This window comes from Rhinolophus hipposideros (genome assembly GCF_964194185.1).
Source record: "Rhinolophus hipposideros genome assembly, chromosome: 2".
NCBI classification, from domain to species: Eukaryota; Metazoa; Chordata; class Mammalia; order Chiroptera; family Rhinolophidae; genus Rhinolophus; species Rhinolophus hipposideros.
In genome coordinates, this window is record NC_138048.1 from 15,285,787 (window position 1) to 15,311,744 (window position 25,958).

Here is a 25,958-nt window from a genome sequence, read left to right on the forward strand (position 1 = left end):
CCAGAAATTCTATTCGGTTCTTTTTTAAAATTTCAATCTCTTTGGTAAAACGCTCATGTTGTTCTTTGATTGTGTTTCTGAGTTCATTAAACTGCCTTTCTGTGTTTTCTTGCATCTCATTGATTTTTTTCAGAACTGCAATCTTGAATTCTCTGTCATTTAAGTCACATATTTCCATATCTTTAAGTTCCTTTTCTGAAGACTTTTCATTTTCTTTGTGAGCTGTCTTGTTGCCTTGGTTATTCACGGCAATTACTGATTTACTATTTCTCTTCCTAGACATCTACAGGAGTGGCTTTTGCAACAGGTTGATAGGAAGAGGTCTTTCGTTTTGTAGTACTTGTGGGTAGAATGTTTTATTTTCTTTCCGACTGCAGCCTTTTTTCTCTCTCACACAGTAGTGCTATATTTTCTCTGCACTATTCCAGCTTCTTACACAATAGGGAGATTCCCTGGGAGTCAGGCTTCTCCTCTGTTAATAGTTCGCCTGGGTCACAGAGCACAATGTCCGTCTGGGTACGTGGAGAGCTTTTGAAGTTCCAAAGGTCTTCCTGCACCAGATTCAGAGACCATATGTTTCAGCAGTTCTGTTTACTCCTACAGGGATCCGTCCAGATAGGTGAGGATAGGGGCAGGGTGAGTTGTGTGAGGTGGCCCAGAGAAATGGTGGTCCTGTTTGCATAGCTCTCTCCTTCCTGCCGGAACTAGTTGGGCTGCGAATCTGTGTCTGTGGTCCACAGTTTTCAGAACTGCAAATATTCTGTTCTTTTGATGTGACACTGCTACTGTTCCACTTCTAGCACTGGACAGGTGGAGGTGGGGAGAGCTTTAGGAGGGTAGGGAGAGGGCGGCTAGTCTCAGTGCCTAAGGTTTCTGTTCTCTGTGGCAATGAGGGCTTAAAGCACCATTTTCAGCCTTCTTCCCTCAGTATTTTCTCCGAGGTCTCTGCCGTGAGAGTTGACTTCAGCTGTGTTATATGCTGTCCCCTCAGCCCTGTGGGCCATAAACGGAGCGCTAGTAGTCCGAGTTCTTCCCTGTCTCGCAGCTGCGGTAGTTCCGGGATGCAGCGAGCTCGGAGCACTGAGCTAGGTCTGCGCCCTGCGCCCACGTGGCTCTGTCTCCACACTTCTCCCTTCCCTCCTCCCCGCTTGTGCGATTGGCCCATCTTTGGATGAATTCAGTAGTGGCCCTCTTCGTCTTGCCTGTCTGCTGTGCAGGGAGTCCTTTGTGGAGTTACAGTTGTTTGATTTGTTGTAAATTCTAGGGGAGATTTACAGAGGCTTACCTCATGCTGCCATTTTGATGATGTCTCAAGTTTAGAATTTAATCCCGCATTTCATTTTCAAGGTCATGACCTTACTTCAAAGAATGATGTTATTACAAATATATTCATACACATATGTATATACACATACATACACATAAATGTAATATATACACACACTATGTGTGCATATATATACATGAATATACATATATAGATATACGCACAGAGTTTTTAAAATATAATGTGTTATTTTTTATATGTGGGTGGTTTCTAATGTATCTGTGTGTGGCACTAGAAGAAATATGAAAAATGTGCTAAAGCTGAAATTATTTAAGAGATTAAAATGGATAATTGCTTCAATATGGTGTGTGTTGTACACATAGCAGGAAAACCTTTGTCTAATTTAAATTGTAATAAAATGCCATACTTAAAAGTCAATTTACAGTCTTTGTCAGCATGCTCATCTAAAATACCACAAAAAGTTCTCTTTTTAAAGACATGTAAGACTATTAGCACAAAAGGGCCTATTTTGACCATCAGTAAGGGATGTAGAAGAGCCCACTTCACCATGAAAGGATGCCAGCATTGTTGTATTTGGATTAATTCACATTCTGCAGAGTACAAACATCTTCCTGTTAAACAAGGGATGGCTTTTAACTATTACCACCCTGTGGAAATGCTTTAGAAAGACAGAAAAATTTATTCGAACCATCTGTAAATAAAGCAAGCCCAAGGAATGTGTGATAAACATGTACTGTTTGAAATATGTAATATATTCTATTTGAAAACAAAAAGCTATTTCAAGATGCTGCACTCAAGTGGGACTTGCCACAAATGACCTTCCACCTTCTAACATGTTCAAGAAAAGAAGAGAACGATGCCATTAATTTATGAAAGCAGGTGTTTATACAGTTCATCACATATTTTTTACCAGGCTAAAGACAAAAAGGAGGAAATGCATATGTTTGAATTTTTTTTCTGAAACTGGTGTAGCTTTAATATCTCATATAGCTAACCATTACCTGGTTAGTAAATATGCAAGGTATTTAATTTCCCTTTGCCTTCTTACTTTTTTTTCCTTCCAACTATATCATACTCAATTTGTCTATATTAAAAAAAAATTATCAGGAATTTTCCTATTAGATACATGAAAATAACTTTTATTTTTCAAGAGAAAAGTAAATTTTATTTACTATCAACTACAGTAAACTCAATAGGACCAGACTCTTCTTAAAACGATACATGAAAATAAGTTTAATTATATTATTTTCATAGTTATTGTCTGAAAGAGAGAAGAAAGCTTACTGTTATGTTGATCACCTAGTTTATCTAGTTTTAGACAAAAATGGAATATCCTAGAAGTTTATTAGAATGCCAAAATTGAACTATCCATAATAATGGAATTCTGAAATATTTATCTAATTAAATATTGCAGTGTTATAATGGTCTTAGTTCTATTTCTTATTAATATAAATCACACTGTTTATATAGGTCCCTAATCAATAAACATCCCAAATGCTTTCTGAGGCTGAGAACCTGCCAATCCCCCGTCACGAGAGGGAATTTACTTCTACACTCCTGGATCCTAGTGGAACCTGAGAGTGCTGTGACCAACAGAATGTGGCAGAAGTGAGACAATGTTAGAAATTCAGCTAAATCAATATGTTCCTTGCCTGAAGGGACTCATAGTCCAGTGGAAGAGAAAGACAATGAAATATACAATGACAATGCAGTGTTCACAAAGCTCCATGACCAGGGATGTCTAGGGTATTGTGGGCACACACAGAATTTGGTCCTGTCTCAGAGTTGGACATCAGGGAAAGATTCTGTGGAGAGTATCTGCCACTTAATCTTGGAGCTAAAGGATACATAAATGTTAGCTCCAAAAAAGAGAGGGGAGAATGCTGTTCCAGGAAGATGGGACGGTATGTGGAAAGACAACGAGGTGGGTGAGAACACTGGTCATTCAGGAATTGGAAGAAACTTCGAGTGGAGGCAACAGGAACAGTGAGGAGGGGAGTGGCAATGGGTAAGGATGAGAAGGCACACAGGGGTCAGATCACAAAGGGCCCTGATTGCTATAGGAAGGAAGCTTGCCTTTATTCTAAGGGAAATGGAAAGCTGTTGAGAAATTTTAAGCAATTTGGAGACTTCATCAGTGTTGCATTTTAGGAAAATGCCTCTGTACAGTCTGCAGCAGGGAGAATAGATTGAAGAAGGGGCAAGGCTAAAGGCAACGAGCCCACTTATGGACCATTACAGAAATGTGGGCAGAGAAAACGGCTGTCAGAAGTAGGAAAGTGCCTTTATGACTGGAGGGAGATATGTATATCACTCTGAGTGATGTTAAGCAGTAAAAATATGTAGTAGCAAGTGCTTGGATATAAGGATCTGATGCTCTAAAATGAAATCTGTAGAGAAATATCTATCTATTTTTAATGATTGCATCCTCAGGAGAATGGCAGGATGATGAGAAGCAGAAGTCAACTACTGATAGGGTAGCCATTTGAGTAGATGAAGGCTTTGAGAAGACGTTTCGCTCAAGGACTTAACTAGACATGGGAATTATAGCATGGTATATAGCATCAAAGAAGTAGGCATGTGATTTAATGTGCAACATTAAGGAAGAGTTTAAATAAATTACAGTGCACATTTGTTTAACATGAGTATCTAAATAAAAAAAAATATTCACATGGAAGAATAGACTGCTCAGTGAAAAGAATAGCTTATAAAATAATATTGGCATATCATGAAGTCAAAGCAATGTGAGTATATATAAAGATGAAAAACTGAAAGGATCTTTACTTGAGGTCATAACAGTGACTATTTCTGGCTACGTAGATCACTGATATTTTTATATTCTCATTTTGTGTATCTTTATTGTCAAAAACTTCTATATAACCACATCGATTATATCTTCATCACAAAAGAGCAGTAATAGTTTTGTGTTTAATGGGCTTTTATCTACTTTTTATTAGTGCCTAGTGTTATTTCCAGCAATAATCCTGGAAATAAAATTCTTAGTACCTTTAATGAAAAGGTACTGAAAATCATACATTTTAAAAGGGCTGAACTGAGACAAATAAGATTTTTAAGTGCAGGTACCCAATGCATTTTCCAATTATACATGTCCACATTGAGTTCATACAAGTATTCATCCCCCTAAAACAGCAGGAGTAGGTCGACTCCAAAATTCTCCTGTAGTATCAGATTCCATTAATCAAATACTTACTGAAGAAAGCTTTGTGGAACTCAACAACATGAGTAAAACATGAGATCTGACCTCAAAGAGCTTTTAAGTTAAATATTGAAACAGAGATACAAATAAGCAAATGCTAATGAAACCTAAACACTGATTAGTATGATAGCAGGGTTGTGAACAGACCATTGTGAAGAATAAAGAAAAGGATTGGCTGATTTCGCTAGGCAACCACAAGGAAGTTTCACACAGAGGGGACATTTGAAAAGGACTTAGAAAGATGATGAGAAGTGCTTGCCAGGCAATCAAAGAAAGAGCATGTGTAAGACACATGTGCTTAGTGAGGACCCTAAGTGAGTTGGGCATTTTGGTGATGGCCATTGAGGCAAGAGTGGCCTTCCCCTCCTGCTAGCTCTAGACCAGTCCTCTGTGGGCCAGGAAGTGGCATTGTTGACCTGGGTGTTGGTAACTTGAAGACAAATTCAAGGAATTTTAAACAGATTAATTAGAAAAGTGAAGTGTGGAAGAATTGGGAGGGAGAGAGGAAGTAAAAGGGGAAGAATTGTGAAAGGCTTTTAATACAGGGCTAAATAGTAAGATGACTCTCAATGGGGAATAAATTACAAGGTTTGGGTGTAAAGAAATATAATGTGGAGCGTAGACCAAAAATGGGAGAGAGAAGAAAAGTGAAGATCAGTTTAAGGATACGGCAGTACAGACTGATCGCCTGCCCTAGCAGCCGTAAGAACAGCAAATGAACAAAATCACAAGGTATTTTGGAGGTAAAGCTGCAGGGACTTGGTGAATAATTTAATTGGGGAATGGTAGGAAGACAACAGAAAACATTAAACAGTAGACTAACTAAGTTGATTTCAAAATGAGAAAGTTTTTAAAAATAATTTTGGCCATTCCTTTAGCTATTTTATTTTTAACACATTGGTCAGATAAAAAAGGATTGATAATTCTAAATAAGATAGCCAACAAAGGAGGAGAAAAAAACACATTTGAAAGGTCAAGTGCAAGGACAAAGAGTTTGGTTTTGGACATGTGTAATCTGAGATGTCCAAGTGAAAATATCACAGTGCTCAATAAAAAGAGCTGGGATGGTTAAATGAATTTGAAAGCCATCAGAAGAATATAAATAATAGCTGAACCAAGTAATGGAGTGCTAGCATAAGGGTGAGGACATTAGGGAATTAATATTTTTTGAATATTTACCCTGCTTCATGTACTATACACACATTGTCTCATGTGATTCTCACAACAACTTCTAAAAACTGCCATCACTGCATAAAGGTTACATCTGATAAAGGCTGAGAAGCGTTTAGATGACCTTTAGGAGGTTACTTTCAGTAGACTGCTGGAAGCAAAATGGTAGATGCCAAAATGCAGTGGGCTGAAGTGTGAATGGGACTTAGGTAGAAAGAAGTGGTTAAACAACCCTAAGGAATAGAAGGGAAGGAGAGCATGATAACTAGAAGTGGAGCTAAGGAAAGTTTCAAAAATAGTAGGATTGACAGTGAAGAGAAAGGACTGAATAGAAAGGAAGAGGCTAAAAAGTAAAGACAGATAAAGGTAAACTAATTTTTTATTGTTTTTGAGCAAGTTAGAGAGGATGACATAAAAGAACACAATAGAAGAGGCGTGCTAAGAAGAAGATATTGGGTACCACTTGTAACACAGAAGGGAATGGCAGGGAAATAGGTAATGCGAGAGAATGAAGGAAGAATCCTAAGGTATTTCAGAACTAATGGCATCTATTAGCCTCTAATTTGCTTTAAATAAGAGAAGCAGAGATGGTCTGTGACCTTAATAGGGAAATGAGATGCCTTATTTGTTCTCAATTTGCATGAAGTTCCATGGGTTAATGATATTCAATTTAAATGTATCACAATCCAACTTCCCTCTTTGTCTCAGAGTAGAAGGTTTATCTACTTCCTTCGTTTTAGAAAATGATTTAAATTTTGTAATAACCTCTTACTGATTGAATAGCTAATAAACATTGCAAGTTCTATTTTAATTGACAGAATTCAAGCAGCAGAAACCAGAATTTGTTATTCATTCAAGAATATTGCAGGGAGACCTTCTGAGGCAAATAATATACTTAGTTTCAAATCATATTAGGAATACAGGAAGTTATTCAAACACACATACACACACATAATGTGTTAAGTGCAGTAAAATAGTACACACAAAATCATCAACAATGAGAAAAGAGCTAAGATGATGTAGTAATAGTTTTTATGTGGTAGAATGACAAGTGAAGTATTTGTATATAACAAATGTATTGGTTGACAGTACTAAATATACAGGTTAAAAAGAGTTTAAGACACACGCACACACACACACACACACACACACACACGCGCACACACTATTTAGTACCGTGGACAAAAGGACTTGAACCTAACATCTCAATCAAAACAAAGGGACCTAAAGTCAACACAAAATGAATATGCCAAACTCACTCTTCTGCTACATTACAGCTATAATATAAGGGAACAGATCATTCTGCAGACTTCATTTAAAAAGACAGGAGAAAATCTATTTTCCACAGACGAAATACATAAGGAAAACTAAAATAAAAAACACCTGCCATCAATACAATTTACAAGATTAGCAAACCCTATATTTACTACACAATCTGCATGTGCTTGTTTATAAATATAATTATCATACGTGGGTGAGTATTAATGCACATTATTTTATGGTTGCAAGTTTGCCAGGATCAATTAATTTAATGTTCTGGTCAATAATATTACTTGGTATGTTAATTACTGGGGCTTACTGTGCGATGATACTGGAAAAAAGGCTCATGTGAGATGAAAATTAATTCATGTAATAGCATTCTCTAAATGCTACTGAGGAGTCAAAATGATGTGATCTGAGCAAAGGAGGCTCCTGACAACAGTACCTCCTGTCAGGCTGGTGCTGCATGTGGCCAATCTCCTCTGGGCAGTCCTGCAACATGGGCTGGAGTTCTTCCTGTGGAGAGGGGGTCAGAGTGGCAGTGGACTGATGGCTGTAAGACACGGCGGCTGGAGAAGAAGCTGCGCCTCGGACCGGGGGAGTGGGGCCTCGCTCATCTTCCTCCTCTTCTAGTTCGTCTTGTTGCAAATACATCCTGGCTGGTGGCACTGGACATGGCATTTCTTGGTCATAGCTGAAACAGATTACAAGGGCACTTAGACTTAAGTCAGGTTATTCAAATAAACTATTTGTATAGTTAAAGGAATGTCAGCTTTGAACTGTGTTTTAAATGAAAATGTCCTGAGCCACATTAATGAGGTATTGTTAAAAAAAATATTCATCATCCCAAAGGTTTGTGAATTGCTACATATAATTCTTTTTTTTTCTTCTGAGGTATGACAATTTATACTGCCCTATTATAGGCTCTGAGAAGTCATGCAATAAAAAAACAACAACAAAAACTACTTAACATAGCTTAATTTAGTAATTCCGAAATGTGTTTGCTATATTCTGTCTTTTCTACTGAACGTGATCTCTAAACGGCAACTCAAGGATGGTTGTGCAGAAGACCCGAAGATGATATGCTAACCTCTGAAAAAAATGACTCTTGAAAATCCCTTCAGAGGGAAATATATGGGAGACCAATTTATTTACTTAATCCAATACAACCGACTTTTCCTCTGAAATTATAGTAAGTCACTATTTCTTTAGCTGAGCACAAAATGAAGCAGTTGGGTTGCATTTAGGATGATGAATGTAAAACACAATAAAATAATAATGAATAAAAGGCCCCCATTCCTCCTCTACTGAGTTATGTGGAAGCTCTAGATGGATCTGGAAAACATTCAAGCCTTTCTCTTTTTTCCTACCCCAGTGCCTATGGTTATTGATTAGAATGGCAGTGATTTACTGCATTATACAAACTGTGTTCTTGTTACCCTTCTCTCTAGTTCATTCTTTACCACTTGCCTTGTTTACTTGAACTCAGGAAAGTTGAGGCTCACGTGACATGATTTTTCTGTATCTTTTACTTTACTTTTACTTTACTAATCCTACTATCATGTTTCTTGTATCAACACATAACAGAGCAATTTGATCGCTCATCTAAACTAGAAATCTTGTAGTCATCTTTGAATTATTTCTCTCTCTTCTATCTCACACTGTTCCCCAGTTCAGCTCTCGCCTATCTCTAAAAAATGTTTAGTATCTATTCCCCTTTTTAAATCTGTTGTATGTGTTACTGCAATAACATTTTAATCAATTTCTTTGCCTCCAGGCACTCTTTCTTCATCCTCACATTGCTTCCAAAATTACTTTATTATAATACACATCACTCCCAGGTCATTCATTTGCTCCAAAGTAATAAATGGCTCGCATTGCCTAGAGAATAAAATGTAAGTGCCTAAACAAAACATTCAAGCGTTTGCACAGTCTGGCTTATATTTGCCTTCCCAGCTTTCTCTCACTCCCTACCATTTGTTTCCTGTTAGTTCTCCGGAAATCCACATCTTTGTGTGGTCCCAATGTCCATAAAACCCCTTCCCTTCATTGAGAACCTTCTCATTTGTCAAGGTCAAGAACAAAACCCAGCACACCAAGAAACCTCCATTCTTCCTGGTTAGATTCAGTCTCTCCCTTTGGGGCATAGTTGTATTTCCTGTTGTTTTTATTTTTGTTTTGTTTTTGTGGTGGACTAAAATATCAATAAATGTTATCATAGCCTGGAAAATGAATTTTTAAAAGTACAGTCTTTCTATATTTATGAATTCACTTACTTGCTTAAATTTATCTGCAACTCCAAAATCAATACCTGTGGTACTTTCATGGTCATGTAATAGACATGTACAGACAGGTACAACATTTGAACCACCTGTTGGGCACAGGACTAGCAGGGGGTCAAACAAGGTGACACTCCGCCTTCTTGTTTCAGCTTTCACACTGGAAACAAGTGTCCTTTTCATGTCTATCTTGTGCTACATTGTTCTCTCTCTCTCTCTCTCTCTCTCTCTCTCTCTCTCTCTCTCTCTTTCTTTCTTTATATTGGTGACTTTCCTGTTTAAAATGGTCTGGAAGTGTAGTACCTTAGTGCTGTCTAGTGTTCTTAAGGGCAAAACAGCTGTGATTATGCCTTAACGGAGAAAATATGTACGTTAGATAAGATTATTAAGGAATGACTTACAGGGCTGTTGGCTGTGAGTTCAAGGTTAATGAGCCACCAAAACTTATTAAATACAGTGTCTTTAAATGAAAACACATGTAAAACAAGGTTATACTTGGACTGGTCGACAAAAATATGACCAGAAGCTTGAAGAAATCTAACCTTGTATTTCTGCTACAAGCAATGGCTCAATATTCACTAAGTAATTAGAAAATAAAAGTACAGAGGCTTAGTTTTCTGGCATAGTTGGAACTGTAAAACTGTGTGTGTGTGTGTGTGTGTGTGTGTGTGTGTGTGTGTGTGTGTAGACTGAAAGGACAATGTCTTTATTTCTATAATAGTAACTGAAAATACTGAAATTTCAGGTAGGTTTTGAGGGTTGTTTTTTTGTGTGAATTCTCAATGGCAAGTGAGTTCTACTCTATTGATCCTACTAGTAAAGCAGTAAAGCAGCTGTTTTGTTCTGTTGGGAAGTACCATGTCCAATTCTACAGAATCTGGAGTGAAGAAGAAGCAACTTTCTAACTGCTGTCATGTGGATTACTTACACTTGTTAAATCCTTGTGAGACACAATTCAGTAAAATTTAAATTCCTACTGTTTTCAGCATAATTGAATAATGTCTAAGAACAGTTATCAGGATACCGTAGATATGGTATAAATTATTTATGGTATATGGTATATAATTATTTATATGGTATACAATTATTTAATGAAAATTCAGAGGTGTTCAATGGAAGTTGTGATATTTGAAAATCACAAAATCATATATATATAAATCACAAAATCACATATATAATATACATATTTATATATACATGTGATCTTATATATTCATTATTACATATGAAAATGATGAATAGAATAAAATGTAAAACACTTGTAAATTATATATATATATATATACATACACATATACATACATACAGAGGGTGCCAAAAATGTATACACATTTAAGAAAGGAAAAACTGTATTAAAATTGTAATACTCAACATATATCGATAACAAAAGATGAATATAAGTCACATTTGACTTCTGCAATTACAAGAGGTGCTCAAAGTGGTTACCATCAGCATCCAGACACTTCTGATTACGGCAAACTACAGCTTAAGCAATGCTAACCAAAGTGTCCACTTGTATACATTGTTTTGGGATGGTATACGGTCATGGTTCATGATTCGTAGTTCCAAAAGAAGCTTCCAAAGCACAAATTCCTTTTTGGGCACCACCGAGGAAGGTTTTTAAGCCCTGCTGACCTATCAGTACAGTTTTATTCAGAGACAAATGGTCATGGACCTTAGGACTCAGTCTCCCCTTGGCAATCTGGGTAACAATTACTCGACAGGGGTGTAAGGAATCGCATTACTCCCCTTTGGTCAGCTCTGAAATTCCGCTTACCTCTCATCTACAGAGATACTGTACTCTTCACTATTGCTATGAGGAGGAGGGTGTGCTGGGGGCGGAGGAAGCAGGTCCGCCCAGTTCATGCCACCCTGTTTCGGTACTTTGGGTGTTCGTGCTCCTTTCTTGTGCCCTTGACTCCCTTGAAAAGAAATAAAATGAAAGTTTTTCATATCCGGCCTTTAAGATTTTTCAATTATTCATACGTTAATTACTTTCTGTAAACATAATCTTATAATTCATATATGTATATAAACACTTTTCTTCATTAATATTAAACAGAACTTGGTACAACAGAGATGAACAAGTTTAACTGCAAAATAAATAGCAAAAAAGCAATAAAACCATATATGAATTTTACAAGTCACATCATTAATAGTGATCTTCGTATAGCAATTAATTGCACTATGGATAATCATGGACAACAAATGAGCTGTAGACACATTTTCTGAAGTTTTTTTCTAGTATTTAATTGCTGGAACTTAAAATACAATATGATACAGATACGATCTATTAGAGTGCCACTGTTGCATTAAATCACTGAATATATATAATTTGTACTTGTCGAAATGTTTTAGGCACAATGAAATTACTAGCTCTCATCAGAAAGAAAGGTACAGATAAAAATAACTGCTGGAAAAACTAATATAACTAACAACAAAGGAAGCATAAAAATTATTTTTAAAAAGAAGAGCTTTTAGTCACTGTTTTTATAAAATTATGGCTCAGAGTAAAATCATGTTTCCTGAACATTCTTAGCTGTTGGAAATAGCCCAATTATTCAAGTGCCCCAGTGTTGAAATTTTCGATTTGGCGTATTCTTTAAACACAGGTAGCTGCACATTTTAGAGGATTTATTTTAAAATACCTTGGGTCAAAAACTATTTTGAGATAAAATGGTCTTAATCCTCCTCTTTCAATAGGATACATTTTAGATTGTTATATACATTACAGACAATGAGTCTACAATTACTTTTCTCATATGATCCCTTAAATTCAGTGAATTATCTTGGTCTTTTTTAACCTCTCTGAAACTGCTCCAAATTATATGCGGGTATGAACCTGGTCATAGTATATTCAATGAGGCTTATTTTCTTAACTCACTTGGGAATTTTCAGTCAAATGGCAGTGTTAAGCCACACATTCTCGCACTGGTATGCTACTGCACTAAATTCGGGCTGATGGACAGGCTGTTATCAGTACACTATGTGTCCTGTGTGTCTCTATTCGCTCTTCCTCTGCTCAGTTGTCTGATACTGGAATGGCTGTGGAGGTGACTATACTCTGTGCCTTCCTCTTGATTTCCTGGCACACATATACTGGAACACCTGAGAGGTCTCACATCACAAATCTCTCCTACACCTCATTTGTTTGCTTCATTCTCTCCCTTAATTACCAACAGATTTCACATTTTTGTATCTTTTCATCAATATTCACAGAATACCTAATAATAAATAGCAGCAGACCGTCAGGATCCAGGTATCTTAGTTGAGGGATAGAGAAAGTCAACTGAATATTAATAACCTAGAATCATATTTTTCCCTCTAAGTTATGCTTTTCTAAGTGGCTAAGAATTCAAAGATGAAATGGCATGAGGTATCAGTATTAGAATATTTTCTATGGTTTTTGCAAGAGTAGATCTTTGAAAAATTTCTGTTAATTTAGGGTTTACTTCCTTTAAGAAAGAAAAAAAGTCATTTAAGAAGCTCTTAATTGTTAAAATAATGAAACAACATATAGTAGAATAAAAGTAGATATAAAAAGTAAAGAGCAATTTCTAAGTTCCTTAATTCAAATATGAACAATTTCATTCTTTGAAAATATAGGCTACAAAATACCACATCAGCACGCCTCACTCAAGGGAAGATGGGAAAACACAAATGCTATATTCGTTACAAAAGAGGGGTAGAGACACTTGGCTAAAAGCACCTAGCAACAACTTTAATCCAGATGCTCAGAAGCGATATTTCCACCCTGTCCTGAAGAAACATACTCGAGTCAAGATCAATTGGTTTTGTTCTCATTGTGGTGTGACTTGCCACATGTTAGTTCCAATAATGAACTGCTTTTAATTAGAAAAACAGGACTTAAGTACCAGGAAACTCTCATCTGCAGCCCCTATCAGGAAAACAGCTGGCAAACAGCTGCAACAGCACACAGACCACAGAGAAGGGGCCTCACTGTGGCTTCTGAGGCACTTACAGACTTCAGCTGGGAGGTGGCTTTATGAGGTTTTAGAGAAAGAACGGAGGAAGAGTAGAGAGATTATACACCGAGGCAGTTTGCTATTGTACCTATCTCATAATATTGTGTCTGAGCCTTTTGATTCTGCTCAAGTGTACTTAAATGGATGTACTTTTATAGCCTGCTTTCAAATGGTAACATATTTATCAGATCAACTATATGTTCAACAGTTTTGCTTATATTTTGACTAAAAAAACCCCACGAGTTTCAACTGCCTTCATAGATTAGTTGATGCTTCTGGCCTTACTAAACTTCCCTTCACAAGGAGGAAAACAGGATCCTTAACCTTTGTGACCAAATAGAACAGAAATGGCTTATTGCATGGACAGTCATTCAAATTGCAGAGACAAAACCTATGCCTAGAATATACAAATTATATGAAGTGATGGGAATGTCATATACACACATGAGTTCATTAGCATTCAATTCATAATCTTGAATGTGCCACCTTCTGAAAGAGATGTTGACTTTCTTTTTGGTTCCCCTTACTTACCAGATGTACTACTGCCCCGGTCTGAGCTATTGTAGGAGCCTCCTGTGTTCTGGTCATATGACTGGTTGTATGGGATAGTTGGAGGAATTGCATCATTTGCTCGATAATCTACACATTTCAAATAAAATAAATAAATAAACATTTATTTTTTCTTTGTTCCCTTAATCATTTACCAACAATTAGGCTTTCAAACCACCATTTTAATTACTTGCTAAGATGCACGTAAGTTTCCCAGAGGAAAAGTCAAGAAAAAACAAAGACCTTTAAACATGTCTCCTTTACGATTTACAAAACACAAATCCTTTGCATCATCTTCTGTACACAAACCAGACTAAGCAGAGGTATGGATGAATCCTATGTGGGACTGTTTCCTCTCTTTAAATTATTTATAAATCATCTATGTCAGAAATTAGGTTTGCTTGACTTCTTATCTTGAAAGATAGAGTAACAAAATAACTTTAACAATAAGAAATCGGGAAAATATCACATCTATGAATCATAAAAGAAAAGAAAATTAAAAAGAAACAGAACTGAAACTTGTCAGCAAGCTTATATATAATAAAAAATACCCATGATAAGGAAAAAAGAATCTCAGTCTGCCACAGAAATGCTTCTGCTTACTTCAGCAGAGGGTGGAAAATCCAAATGATAAACTCGCCACTGGGATATAATGAGTAATAATCTGTCAGTCTAGTTGCATGATGGGGTCTTTATTATAGTTTGACATACTGAGTCTGTTTACAAGCAGTATAAACAATAAATCAGAGCTCTGAAATATTTGTACAGAGGACTGTCAGACCCTTCCAAAGGCCTCAGTAAAGCCATATACGTTAGAGGAACAGTATAATAATAGTTTGAATTCCCACTGTAAACTCTATGATTGCACAAACTGTCTTATTCATCTTTGTCAGCCTTTGTCATGAACTTGTGCAAGAGTCTGAATAAATATTTATTGAACTGGATTATTAAGCCAACCAAGTGTTTTTTAAACTTAGAAAAAAGCAGGATGAGTCTGTAATTAAATCAAAACACACAACACTAACTTAATCAAACAAAACAGGGGTTTTAAGCTATCATTTTGTAATCTTGAACTATGTTTTATTTTTTGGGGGAAAAAAGGTCCCAACTCAAGCCTAAAGAAAATAAACCTATGTGTCTAATTACTTACAATAAAATGCATCCTTCATCTGGACACTTGTACAAAATTGCCTGATCTATTCAAATTAGAGCAATCCCTCTTTTCTTTGTGATATAACATTGCAAATCATGTTATTAAAACATTAGCCTGAAGGACTACAAAAAAATCAAATACCAGTCTCTGCCAACTCACACATACCGTATTAGAAAGAGAAACATTCCCCTCAGGCCATAAGATACTATTCTGCTGCGACAAGTTAACACTAAACTCAATTTACTTTAGGGTCTCTGCTGACAGACTTCAATCAGGTCAACCAAAGAATTGTAGGTTCTAAAATCACACATTGCAGCAGCCTTAGTAAGCACTCAAGGTAGGAGAAATACAACAAATTGAACCACTTCTCCAGTTCACGTTTAATTTAATTATTTTTCTCCAGTTTGATATAAAAATGCCATTCGTTTATATGACCATGTAGAAGCAATTACCTTACATTCTCGAGTGGAAAAATGGGATAGTCTATTTATTTAAAGTGTGAGGTATTGTAATGGCTGTAGCTCTGCTTTATGAATAAAAGATTGCCTGTCCTATGCAATCCTTCACCTACGATTAAATTTAAATTAATCTCAAAAGACGACTTGAAAATACTTATATATTATAAAATCAATTTCCAGGGTTATTGTTGTGCTAATTAACTCTTGGACACGGGAAATTCTGAAACCAAAGAAATAAGAAAACCTTAGTAACCAAAGAAAGATTTCACATGCTAGTCCCAGCCAGGTTTTGGCACGGAGTGCTGAGGGTTAGGGGTACCAAGACAGAAAAGGGTGAGGATGAAGGCACAGCGGTTCACCTTTGTTCAATTTGTTTTGCTCCATGATGTTATACTGAATCGGTGCCACTTCTGGTTTCTGCTGTCCAGGTGGTTTCCAGTGCTTCTCGCTGGAGTCCCCACTGCCATTGTTCATGTTGTTGCTGAGGTTTGACTGGATGAGCTGGGTAGTGGCGTAAGGAGTGGGCTGCCCTGATGGATTGACAAAACGCCCATCCTTCAGATTTGGGCTATTGAAGGTTTTCATCTCATTGATTTTGTTACTAAGGTCCACATCACCATAAACAGTTGACTCAGGGAGCATCAGATTTGTTTGTTTGTTATCCAGTTGGTTGTTATAATTTGCTATACAATCGGCTATGTGCAACGGAGAGGAAAAGGAAAAAGTCATTTTCCATGGTTATTTGTTTAAGATTTTTTGTAAGTAGCTTTGAGAGTCACAGTAAAATTGTTATGTAAAGCACAAATGGGCTTCAATAAGATCAGTAAAAAGGGCCAAGTATTCATATGTATTTTCTAAAGAAAATGATTGAAAATGGAGGGAATAGAGAATTTATATACAGACTAAAGAGAATTTATATAGATTAAATAATTTTGAAATTCTGCAAAGTGCTATATACTAAATAATCCACCCAATTTGAGAGAACTTTTCCTTGACAACTCCATTAATGGGAATTCCACCAAAATAACATATATATGAATATATGTGCCAAATTTAAATTTTCTAGTCTGGAGTTAATTGAACTACTTGAAGATACTAGTTAGCTATCAAAGCAACAGAACCAAGCATAGAAGTTGAGAATCAAACAAAGAAAATAACCTCTGCTATCCCATCAAAAAATATGAGATTTCAATATTTTATAAAGTATCTCTACTCAAAAGCTATGAGGAAGAGCGGAGTGATAGTAAATAGTACTAGGGAGAATTTTATTAGTTCTTCTCTTGGTCACATAGGATAATCATTGTCAGGCAAAGATGTTAATCATTTTTTTCATGGTTTCATAATGACACCCCAAGAAGTATAAAGTGACAATAATGATGGGAAAATGGATCAGACATTACCAGGGTAATTTAATCAAATAAAGCCTGAAATAACATCAATTATGTATACTATCTCAATTTCCTTCTAATTTTCCCTTCATTGAAATATTTGAGAATGAAATAACTGATACAGAGAAATATTAAAGCCTGCAGTTAAAAATATTAAAACAGCAGGAGAAGTTCAAATTAAAACATTTTTAAAATAAAAAAAATTAGTCAAGTTACAGTGATGAAAACAATATTATGTTATTCGTGTAGTATATACTGGCACCGACATTAACAAGTCACCTTGAAGATTAGTTTCCAACTGGATATATTAAAAAATTATAAGTTAACACAGTGGGTAATAAAGATATAAATAGGAATAGACTCTTAAGAAAATCTTGCAACTTCTCTAGAATACTGAATTCAACAATTTGGCATTTCAATAATAAACAGGAAACGGCTATTTGATCGATCTGGTCTTTAGTAATTCTAGTTTCTAGGTATTAAATTTTATTTAATAGGGGTAAAGACATATTATTAAAGGCAATATGGATTTGGCAATCTCATTTTTCGTCTCAGTCTTTCGAAATGAGTACTACTCAATTGAACTTTCTGAGATGATGGACATGGTCTATTCTGCATTGTGCAATGCAGTAGCCACCAGCACTTGAAATGTGGCTAATGAGAATGAGGAAATGAATTTTAAATTGTATTTTATTTAAATTGAAATAGCCACATATAGCCAGAGGCTACCATGTTGGGCAGCAGAGTTCTACATATTAATTCAAACGAGTACTGTCATTATTTCTCTCCTATAGGGTTCACCATAGTCTTTCTTTTATTTAAAATTACATAAGCGTCTATCTGGACGACTAGGATATGGACCTCTGGAGAATATGGACTCGGTCACATGGATGTCATATCCATATCCTTATCCATTGGACCTTCGGGACGTCTTTCAAAGTTAGACCTACAGATGGCACTATGACTTGCACTTTACGTTACGTAATATCTTTGCATAATTGCTATCTTCTATTTCCCTGTTTCTTAATTCCATGGGTTATTTTACTTCTATCATCATATCTTTTGATTCTTTATAATTCTTTCAATACTTCCCATATTGTGAATGTCGAGGGATATTTTTTTTATAAAAAAACATTTGTAATTTTCTGTTCAAATATTGCATACTAAACATCCATATTTTACTGTCATATTTTAGCATGAAATTTTAGCAAACTAATTTACTTATGCAGATTTCTGAACTCCGAACACATGATGCCAAATAAACGTATGCATATACATTTGCAAAATATATATATTTCTTGTATTCTCAGAATTTGTCTATACTATTATGAAAATTTAATTTTGAATTTCAGTTAATTTTCATTTAAAATTTTTTATTATTGTTATACAATTATTATCACTGCTATTAAAATAATTTGGCTCACTTTAACTATAGATTTATTAACATTTTGATCTGTTTTATGCCTCAAATGTTGAAAATAATGAAATAGTTACAATTAAAAATTATAACCCTAAACATTTTTATGAAGATGAATATTTTTACATAATTTCATTTTTCCTTATTTGCTATCTATTCTAGAGATTCTATTTTCCGTTCACCCATTTCATACTGGGAAACTTTTTTGGAGGAGACTGAAGTGTGGAGATACAGGGATGGAGAAAATAACTTGAGTTAGTCTAGATTGCTAAATGATAGTCAACATTTCTTGAACATGTTGATGAAACTTTCCCTTTCCATGTAGGGAGAGGGAGAAGAAATGTATCTCTTTTTGGCTGGTTCCTTCCAATGCGACTACATATCAAGATGTCTGTGTCTCTAACCTGGGCGACTGTAGGTGGTCAGATTGCTATCGCTGTTCCCACTGCCTGCTGTACAGCAATTGATGGAACAATCATTGTGATTGTTGCCAGTATTAGGCCACGTATCTGCCAGCCAGGGCTGTGCGGCAGGCTCACTGATGTTAAGAAGTCCTGGCCTAAAGAAAAACAAAAAGATATTAAATAAATGTTATATAAGTAACAAATAATATTTCCTATTCAGAATTCCAATGAACTCTTCATTCTATTACACTCACATATAATTTGGTCAACTCTACTGAATGATATTATTCCTTTTATTTACAGACAAGGCAACTGTACCAAAATGTTCTGGGATGTGCCACAGTTTATAGAACCACAACTTTGTAAATTGGCAGAGTTGTGCTTCAGACTTAAAATACAGTTCCACTTGCAGTGCTCTACTCCACCTTTAGTCACATTAACTGAAAATCAAACACAGAATATAAAAACATGGATACATAATATTTTCAGTGTTTTAATGGCTTAAAGATACCATAATTAAGACAGTTTGCATTTCATTTTTGACCCCTTAAAATGTGATTTTTCTCATGACTTTATTATGAAATGGAACAAGCTCCTTCACTTAGACAATACTTCACAGGAAGCACATGTGTATGTTTTTTCTTCCAAAATGATGAAATAGCAAGTCTTGGGCTCTGTGATATTTTGCAGAGAGCCTCCTCGATGCTACAGTGCACAGTTGTGTACGCTTGTCAGCATTTTCCGAGGGGGACAATGTAAAAGGCCACAAATCCCAACATAAACAAAGAAAAGCTACTGAATTAAATCTGGTAAAACAAAGATGTCCACTCTAAGAAATAGTAATGTTCATGTTTTTTGGGCACACCAGATGTTAATCCTCTTTCACTGTGCGTTGGGAATGCAAAGCACATCAGCAATTATTAATGGAAGCCCTGGACTCCCAGCACTAGATACGCAGACTGGAGTCCAAGGACGGCATTCCAACATCTTTTTCCAACACTGATTCCATTTGATAACTCAGCAAAAGAGGTGATGATGCATGATGTGCTGACAGACCCACAATAAAGAGACTGTGACTACACGTTCTGCAAAGATGGTCTTCATGATTTCCTTTTCTGTGCAACGATCATGCGTCTCATTTACCTGGGAAGCAAGTACCCGACATTCCACTCACCATGGTTCCTGTTCTGACAGACAGTCAACCCAGGAAACTTCTATGCAAATGATGGTTATTTAAGGAATGTCACTTCAAATGAAGAATATGGATTTTAATTTATATATCTGGTCCCGTATGTATGTGTGTGTGATAAAAATTAATATTTGCTGTTTGCATACAATGTGTGAGGCATTGATCTGAGGTCTTTATATGTAACGATTCATGTAATTCTCACAAAATTCTACAAGGCAGTTACTATTATTATTCAGATTTTACAGATGAGGAAACTGAGACACCTGAGAGAGGTTAAGAAACTTGTATGTGATTATACAAAGTGAGTGAGTGGAAGAGCTGGAATTCAAATTTAAGTATTCTGGCTACAGAATTCACATTCTAATCTAGGATGCTATAAACCCAGATACCGCAGAGTTCTGAAATTTCCTCCAGTCCTCAAACATTGTTAATAAAAGGAAGAGTGGGGGATGTGTCGGAAGTCTTGAAATTCTCAATAAAGCTGTTAAAACTGTGCAAGCTTATTATTAAAATTGTTGATAAAAACATGCTTTGAAGAGCAATGTTGCTGAACTCTGGAAATTTGAAAGAATTACATGCAAGCAGTATCACAGATATCTGGAGCCTTTGAAATAAATGTTACTTTAGAAATTCTGCATCCAATAATCTTCTAACTTTCCTTTTTTTATTTTCTCTTGAACTTAAACCATGTGTGTTATCACTATAGAAGTTATTAAAAATAAATCTCCATATTTGACACTGTAGATATATTATGGGATGTTTTACGTATGGATCAAGTGGAATATTCCACAGCCTGTCTTACATATTTCAAAAAGAATAGACAACGTTTTCATGCTACTATGATTCCCTCAGAAAAAAAAAAAAAGTCTTTAAAGTGAATGTTTTGATATCATCACAGGCTGAAAGAACTTTTCATATGTATGGGTGACTTCCAACAGGAAGTAAGATTAACAATTCACATCCTAGCTTTCAGTTTAGACTTGCGTTTGGAATGCTAGTTATTTAGGGAAGAAGGTTAAGGATGATTCCAGGGCTCACAACGAAACTTAAAATGCCATGTGTGTATTTCAGAGCTCTTTGAGGAAGTCAAGGTCATATGTAGCTACTCTGATAAGGGTGTTAGGGTCTTTTTAAACTGATAATCTCACAGGCTATCTTTATGCATTTAAGATGATCTAGTGTGTATGAAACAGATTTAGATGCCCAGCAATAAGAAATGAAGCAGAAGAAAAACACAGTGCTGCTTAGAGCGATTACTATGTGTCTAAAATATTATATAACATTACCATACCCTATATCGTCAAGTAATATGTTCATTGTTATATTTCCATACTAACATATCTGAGTTTTGCTTATTTCTTCCTTATCTTCGACAAGGCAGTATTATCAGGGAAAGGAAGAGACTTGGGCTCACAGAAAACAAATTTATCTTCTAGTTTCTGCTAGAGAGATTGATTTGTGTTACAAAGGAAAAGACGGCAAACACACAAATAATTTTGTGGCAGTTACCTTCAATTCTTCCATTCCTCCTACTCTAGATATTCTAATCATTTACTCTAAAACAAACAAACATACAAACAAACAAACAAATCCCTATTTGAGCTCCTAAACCAGAAAATACAATACTAGAGGGTCCAGGGATTGGGGAAAATGGTGAGGGGACTGGCAGTAAATGTTGCTTATAGATTGGCTCCTCTTTCCATTGATAGCTTTAAAGAGTTTTGAAGCAAGAAAGAAGGGAGGGACATATCTAACAGTGGCCAGTATTTTAAAGAGAAGCAAGACCTGAGCTTGGTTATTTTTCTCACCCAGCACTGCTAGGAAATGTGGTGCTGGCATTCTCCATCTGTGTAGCCTGACTTCCATAATACTAACTTTTTCAGGCTTTCTTTGCTGTTTCCTGGTTTATGCTATGGTTTGGATTTTAAGTAGGTTTTTAGACAAAAAGTGACTGGAATATTTGAGGTAAGAAAAACAAATAAATAGCAACAGTTATTTAATATTCCCATGATCCTCCCCTGGATTCCATCACACATCCTTTGCTCTTTTCAAGTCAAAAAGAGGTCTCTTTGTTTACCACAACCCTCAATCCCTCCCTTTTCTGAGGATAGCTAAATTTACACTTTTGAAAACCAGAAGAGATTTCTAGCTCTGCTTTCTCCTTTATTAGAGTAAAATGTCCAGCCCCCAAAATTATCTCCAAAGTCATTAAAGACTCAAACTCAGGCCTTCTGACTTTCATCTTTTAAATAGCTTACTCATTCCTTCCTTCCTTGGATACTTTTTGATGGTATCTTTCAAAGTTCAATAATCCATGTATTAAATTTATTGACATAATTCACTTATTAAATTGCACTTATTGCATGTATTTTTAAAAAATCCATGTATTTAATTACTAATAAATTATGAGCCAACACACTCCAGGATCTCACAATTTATTGTGACAACCATGTAAGTCAGGAGTTGGTAAACTATTAATACTTCTGTAAAGGATCAGATAGGAACCATTTCAGGATTTGCAGGCCATGTAGTTTCCATTACAACTACTCAGCTCTGCCACCATAGTGGAAAAGCAGTCAGAGACAACCTGTAAACAAATGAGTCTGGCTGTATTCTTATAAAACTTTTATTTATGAAACTGGGTGGCAGACCCAATTTGGCCCAAGAATCATAATTTGCTGACCCCCGGTATTTACAAAAGATAACTGCATTACCTCATATTAGGTGTTGTGGTGTTTACACAGCACAGAATGTTCATGGAGGGGGCAGCAGACGAACCTCCAGAAACTGCCAAGGGGAGGGGGACACATTCCAGACTGATGTCATAAGGACATGCAGGAGAATGCAATACTGGCGAATGGCAGGTGGATTGTAGGGTGCGGCTCACAGAGGAGTGAAGTGGACACACAAAGCCTTAGCGGTTTGTGGGCTTCCTGTGCTATGCTCAGTTTCGGTATTTTAAACATGGTGGGATTTACTGAAAATGCGATCTTCAGTAGGTTGGAGACATGATCAATGTGCACTTCAAAATATTCTGGCTCCAATGGGCAAAAGGAACGAACTCACAGAAAGTCATGCAAATAAAGGTAGTTGAAGGCAGGGCCGCTGAGAGCTTCTGTAATAGATTAGGCAAGGGAGTGAAACAATATAGTGATAGTGAAGGGGGTAAAAAGAAGGATCAGTGCAAAGCAGTCATGGAGGCAGTAAAGGGGATGTTCGGAACATTCCGACTTAGGTGTCATTAACCAAATGAGGTGGCGAGTGTGGTGAGGGTTCACTGAGTCTGAGAGGCCTGAGGGAAACCAGTGTTTAAGGGACGGACATGAGAGAAGCGAATGCAAGAGTTTGGTTCACTTCTCATTCTCTTACTACAGGAGATCAAAGAACAAACGCGCGCACACACACACACACACACACACACTTTCTCACTCACACATGGCTAGGAAATGAGACCTCTTCCTAATGCGCTCCTGATTCCCCTCTTATCCTTTTATATTTATTCCATAGCACTCATCAACGGTTAATGGTATAGCATTGACTTATTTTTAATGTTTATTATTTATCTTCTGTCTCACGAGTTAAATGTAAGGCTCACGTGGACAGAAATTGTTACTGACTTTGCTCGCTGATACATGTCAAGCAACTAGAACAGTGCCCATCACATGTTGGGCATTCAATGACTATGAGTGATGAAGAAATCAATTTAAAATTGTGTACATAACTGTCATTTTGATCACTGACTCAAAGATCTTTATTTAACTGTTGCCTCTGTAACATTCCAGCATCTTTTATCATTGCATTTGGTATTTGAATTAAAATGGTTTCCCTGCTATTCTATTTTTAAATTTTCAAAGTTAATACTGTTGATGATATAGTGAGTTTTCTAAATGGATAGAGATTTCAAGGAACAGTGTAATTTTTCAGCCCTGCCATAGAAACTAGCATTTAGTACCTATGGATTCCTTCAATTATTTCCTGTTTGATAATTTGGTCAATCTAGGTGGTCAATTTCATTACAGCAAAAACTGGACATACTGTGTTTTCCCGAAAATAAAACCTAGCTAGACAATCAGCTCTAATGCCTCTTTTGGAGCAAAAATTAATCTAATAGTAAAGTAAGACTGGGTCTTAGATTAATTTTTGCTCCAAAAGAGGCATTAGAGCTGATTGTCCAGCTACATCTTATTTTCAGGGAAACAGGGTATATACGTTTATTGTGTGTGTGTGTGTGTGTTTGTGTGTGTGTGTGTGTGTGTGTCCACGCGAGCATACATGCATCTGTGTCCACACCTATGTCCAGAGGCTATTGCCGAACATATAGAAGATGCTCAATTAAACACTTTCCTATGCTTTGATTAATGAGAAAGCTGAAGTCTACAGTCATGAATATACCAGGTAGAGAGGTGACTATATAATCAGGCATTCCAGATTTATCCAGGAGAGAATGTTCTTATGCCAAATGCTGTTTCATGAATGCCTGGGCTATGATATAGACGGAATTCCCCCAGATGCAAAAACATGCCCTGGTTTAAATTCCTGAATCGAGTGGATTTATTCCTTGGGAAGCCCTTCCTAGCTTTTGGGTCTTTCAGGATCTGGCTTTGTTTCACAGGTATGAAAACAGGAAGCTAGCAGCAGTACTCAGGAAGAAAAGATTAGTACTTGCCGCCAAATTTGTGCAGCATTGGTTAAAAGTGGTCAGCAGTTTCTTTTAAATCAAATCACTCTTTGTCATTTACTAAATTCAGTAATTTTGTCATCGGACAGTATGTTCCTCAGATTCAGGAATTATGTCTTCCTTATTTCTGTCTTTTCCAGTAGAAACCACATTATCCATTGGTACATACCAGGGTACTCAATAAGTTAATTGAACTTCAATTATAAAATGGTTTTGGTTGGAAAGAAAATCATTTTTTCTGACACCTTAAGCAAGATGTTACTGTTTTTGAAAAAAATAAAAATCATATTATTGTAGAAAATCCCGAAGCGTGGCTGATGTAACATATCTTATTTCAGCCCATTTAAGCCACTCGTCACATCAATTTGTGATTTCCCTGTGAAAGCATTCAAGTTCACTGAATAATAATTACCAAAAAAAAATCATAAATATAGGATTGAGGTTCATTTTAATTAGAGAAAAGAAACCTCTGTGTTAACAAGCTACCCAGGTTTCTTTCTTTTATTTCAATGTGTTTCCCTGCAAATAGAGAGCTGAACTACACTGAATTGTTAACAAACACAAACAAATATGACCTACAACTTATGAGCAAATGCTGTGTTCAGCAGGTTTTCAAATGAACACTTTTTCTTTGATAGTATCTGTTAACTAGCTATATTTCTTAATCTTCATAAACGCCATCACTTAATTGCTTTAACTCCTTTTAATCATCTGCTAAATCAGCAAGTCTGTCTTTCCCGGTGAAAGTGCTCCCTCTGGTGGTCGCTGACTAAAATGCAACAGCTCCATCAACAGCATTTGTGTACGAACAAGCTTGGTTCCACCGCACAGTGGAATGGAGTATTTCTAAAAGAACCAATTTCATCTTTAAGTTGAACCTTTTAAGCGAAGACAGCAATGTCATCAAAGAATATCCGGAATTCCCCTTAGGATCTACAAAACAAGCAAGATAATTACCTCCCTCCACTGCTCACAGCTTCGCCTCCTCTCTGATAAGTTACTAGGATATTACAAAAAAGAAAAAAAAACAAGAAAAAATTAATAGACATTTATATTTGTATATCAAAAGCTATTACATTTATGAGCATCTTTCTAAAACGGAATGCATTCTTCCTTTCTATTTAGAAGCAATGAAAAAGTCATCACAGGAAGTAGCAGATTTCTGATTCAACCAGTATTTTTTTTTTAAGATTGTATAGAATTAAATATAAGTTACTCTTGTTTTCTTAATGTGCCAACAAGGTTGAAAGCTAAGCAAAAGCAAACTTCAGTACATTCTTATTATATAACTATTACACATTTGTACATTCACATTCTCATAGATTTACATTTATTATTAGATCATAAAATTTCATGAATTTACATAAGTGGAATTTGAAATTTGGGAAAAGAATCCTTATTAGGCTACTTTCCCATTAGACAGAGATAAATGTTAAAATAAACCTTCTCTCTCTCCACACACAAAGATATATGCCAAGCTGTGACTATCAATTAATATGACCTGTTTTTACTATAGCCTGTA

General features: G+C 36.0%; 1 protein-coding gene across 8 annotated transcripts in view; it reads right to left on the reverse strand.

The window, feature by feature from the left end:
* The window catches only part of ROBO1 (roundabout guidance receptor 1), a 1,124,592-nt gene that overhangs the window by 24,384 nt on the left and 1,074,250 nt on the right, over positions 1–25,958 (reverse strand). For 5 of the 8 annotated variants that reach the window (XM_081074396.1, XM_081074395.1, XM_081074398.1 and 2 more), the window contains 6 exons: positions 25,394–25,436; positions 18,570–18,724; positions 15,720–16,055; positions 13,732–13,839; positions 10,992–11,136; positions 7,381–7,629 (listed from right to left, as the gene is read on the reverse strand). In XM_081074396.1, coding sequence (XP_080930522.1) covers positions 7,381–7,629; positions 10,992–11,136; positions 13,732–13,839; positions 15,720–16,055; positions 18,570–18,724; positions 25,394–25,436 — 1,036 coding nt within the window. The remainder of the gene's footprint in view (positions 1–7,380; positions 7,630–10,991; positions 11,137–13,731; positions 13,840–15,719; positions 16,056–18,569; positions 18,725–25,393; positions 25,437–25,958) is intronic. The other 3 variants (XM_081074401.1, XM_081074400.1, XM_081074402.1) reach the window with 1 other exon arrangement.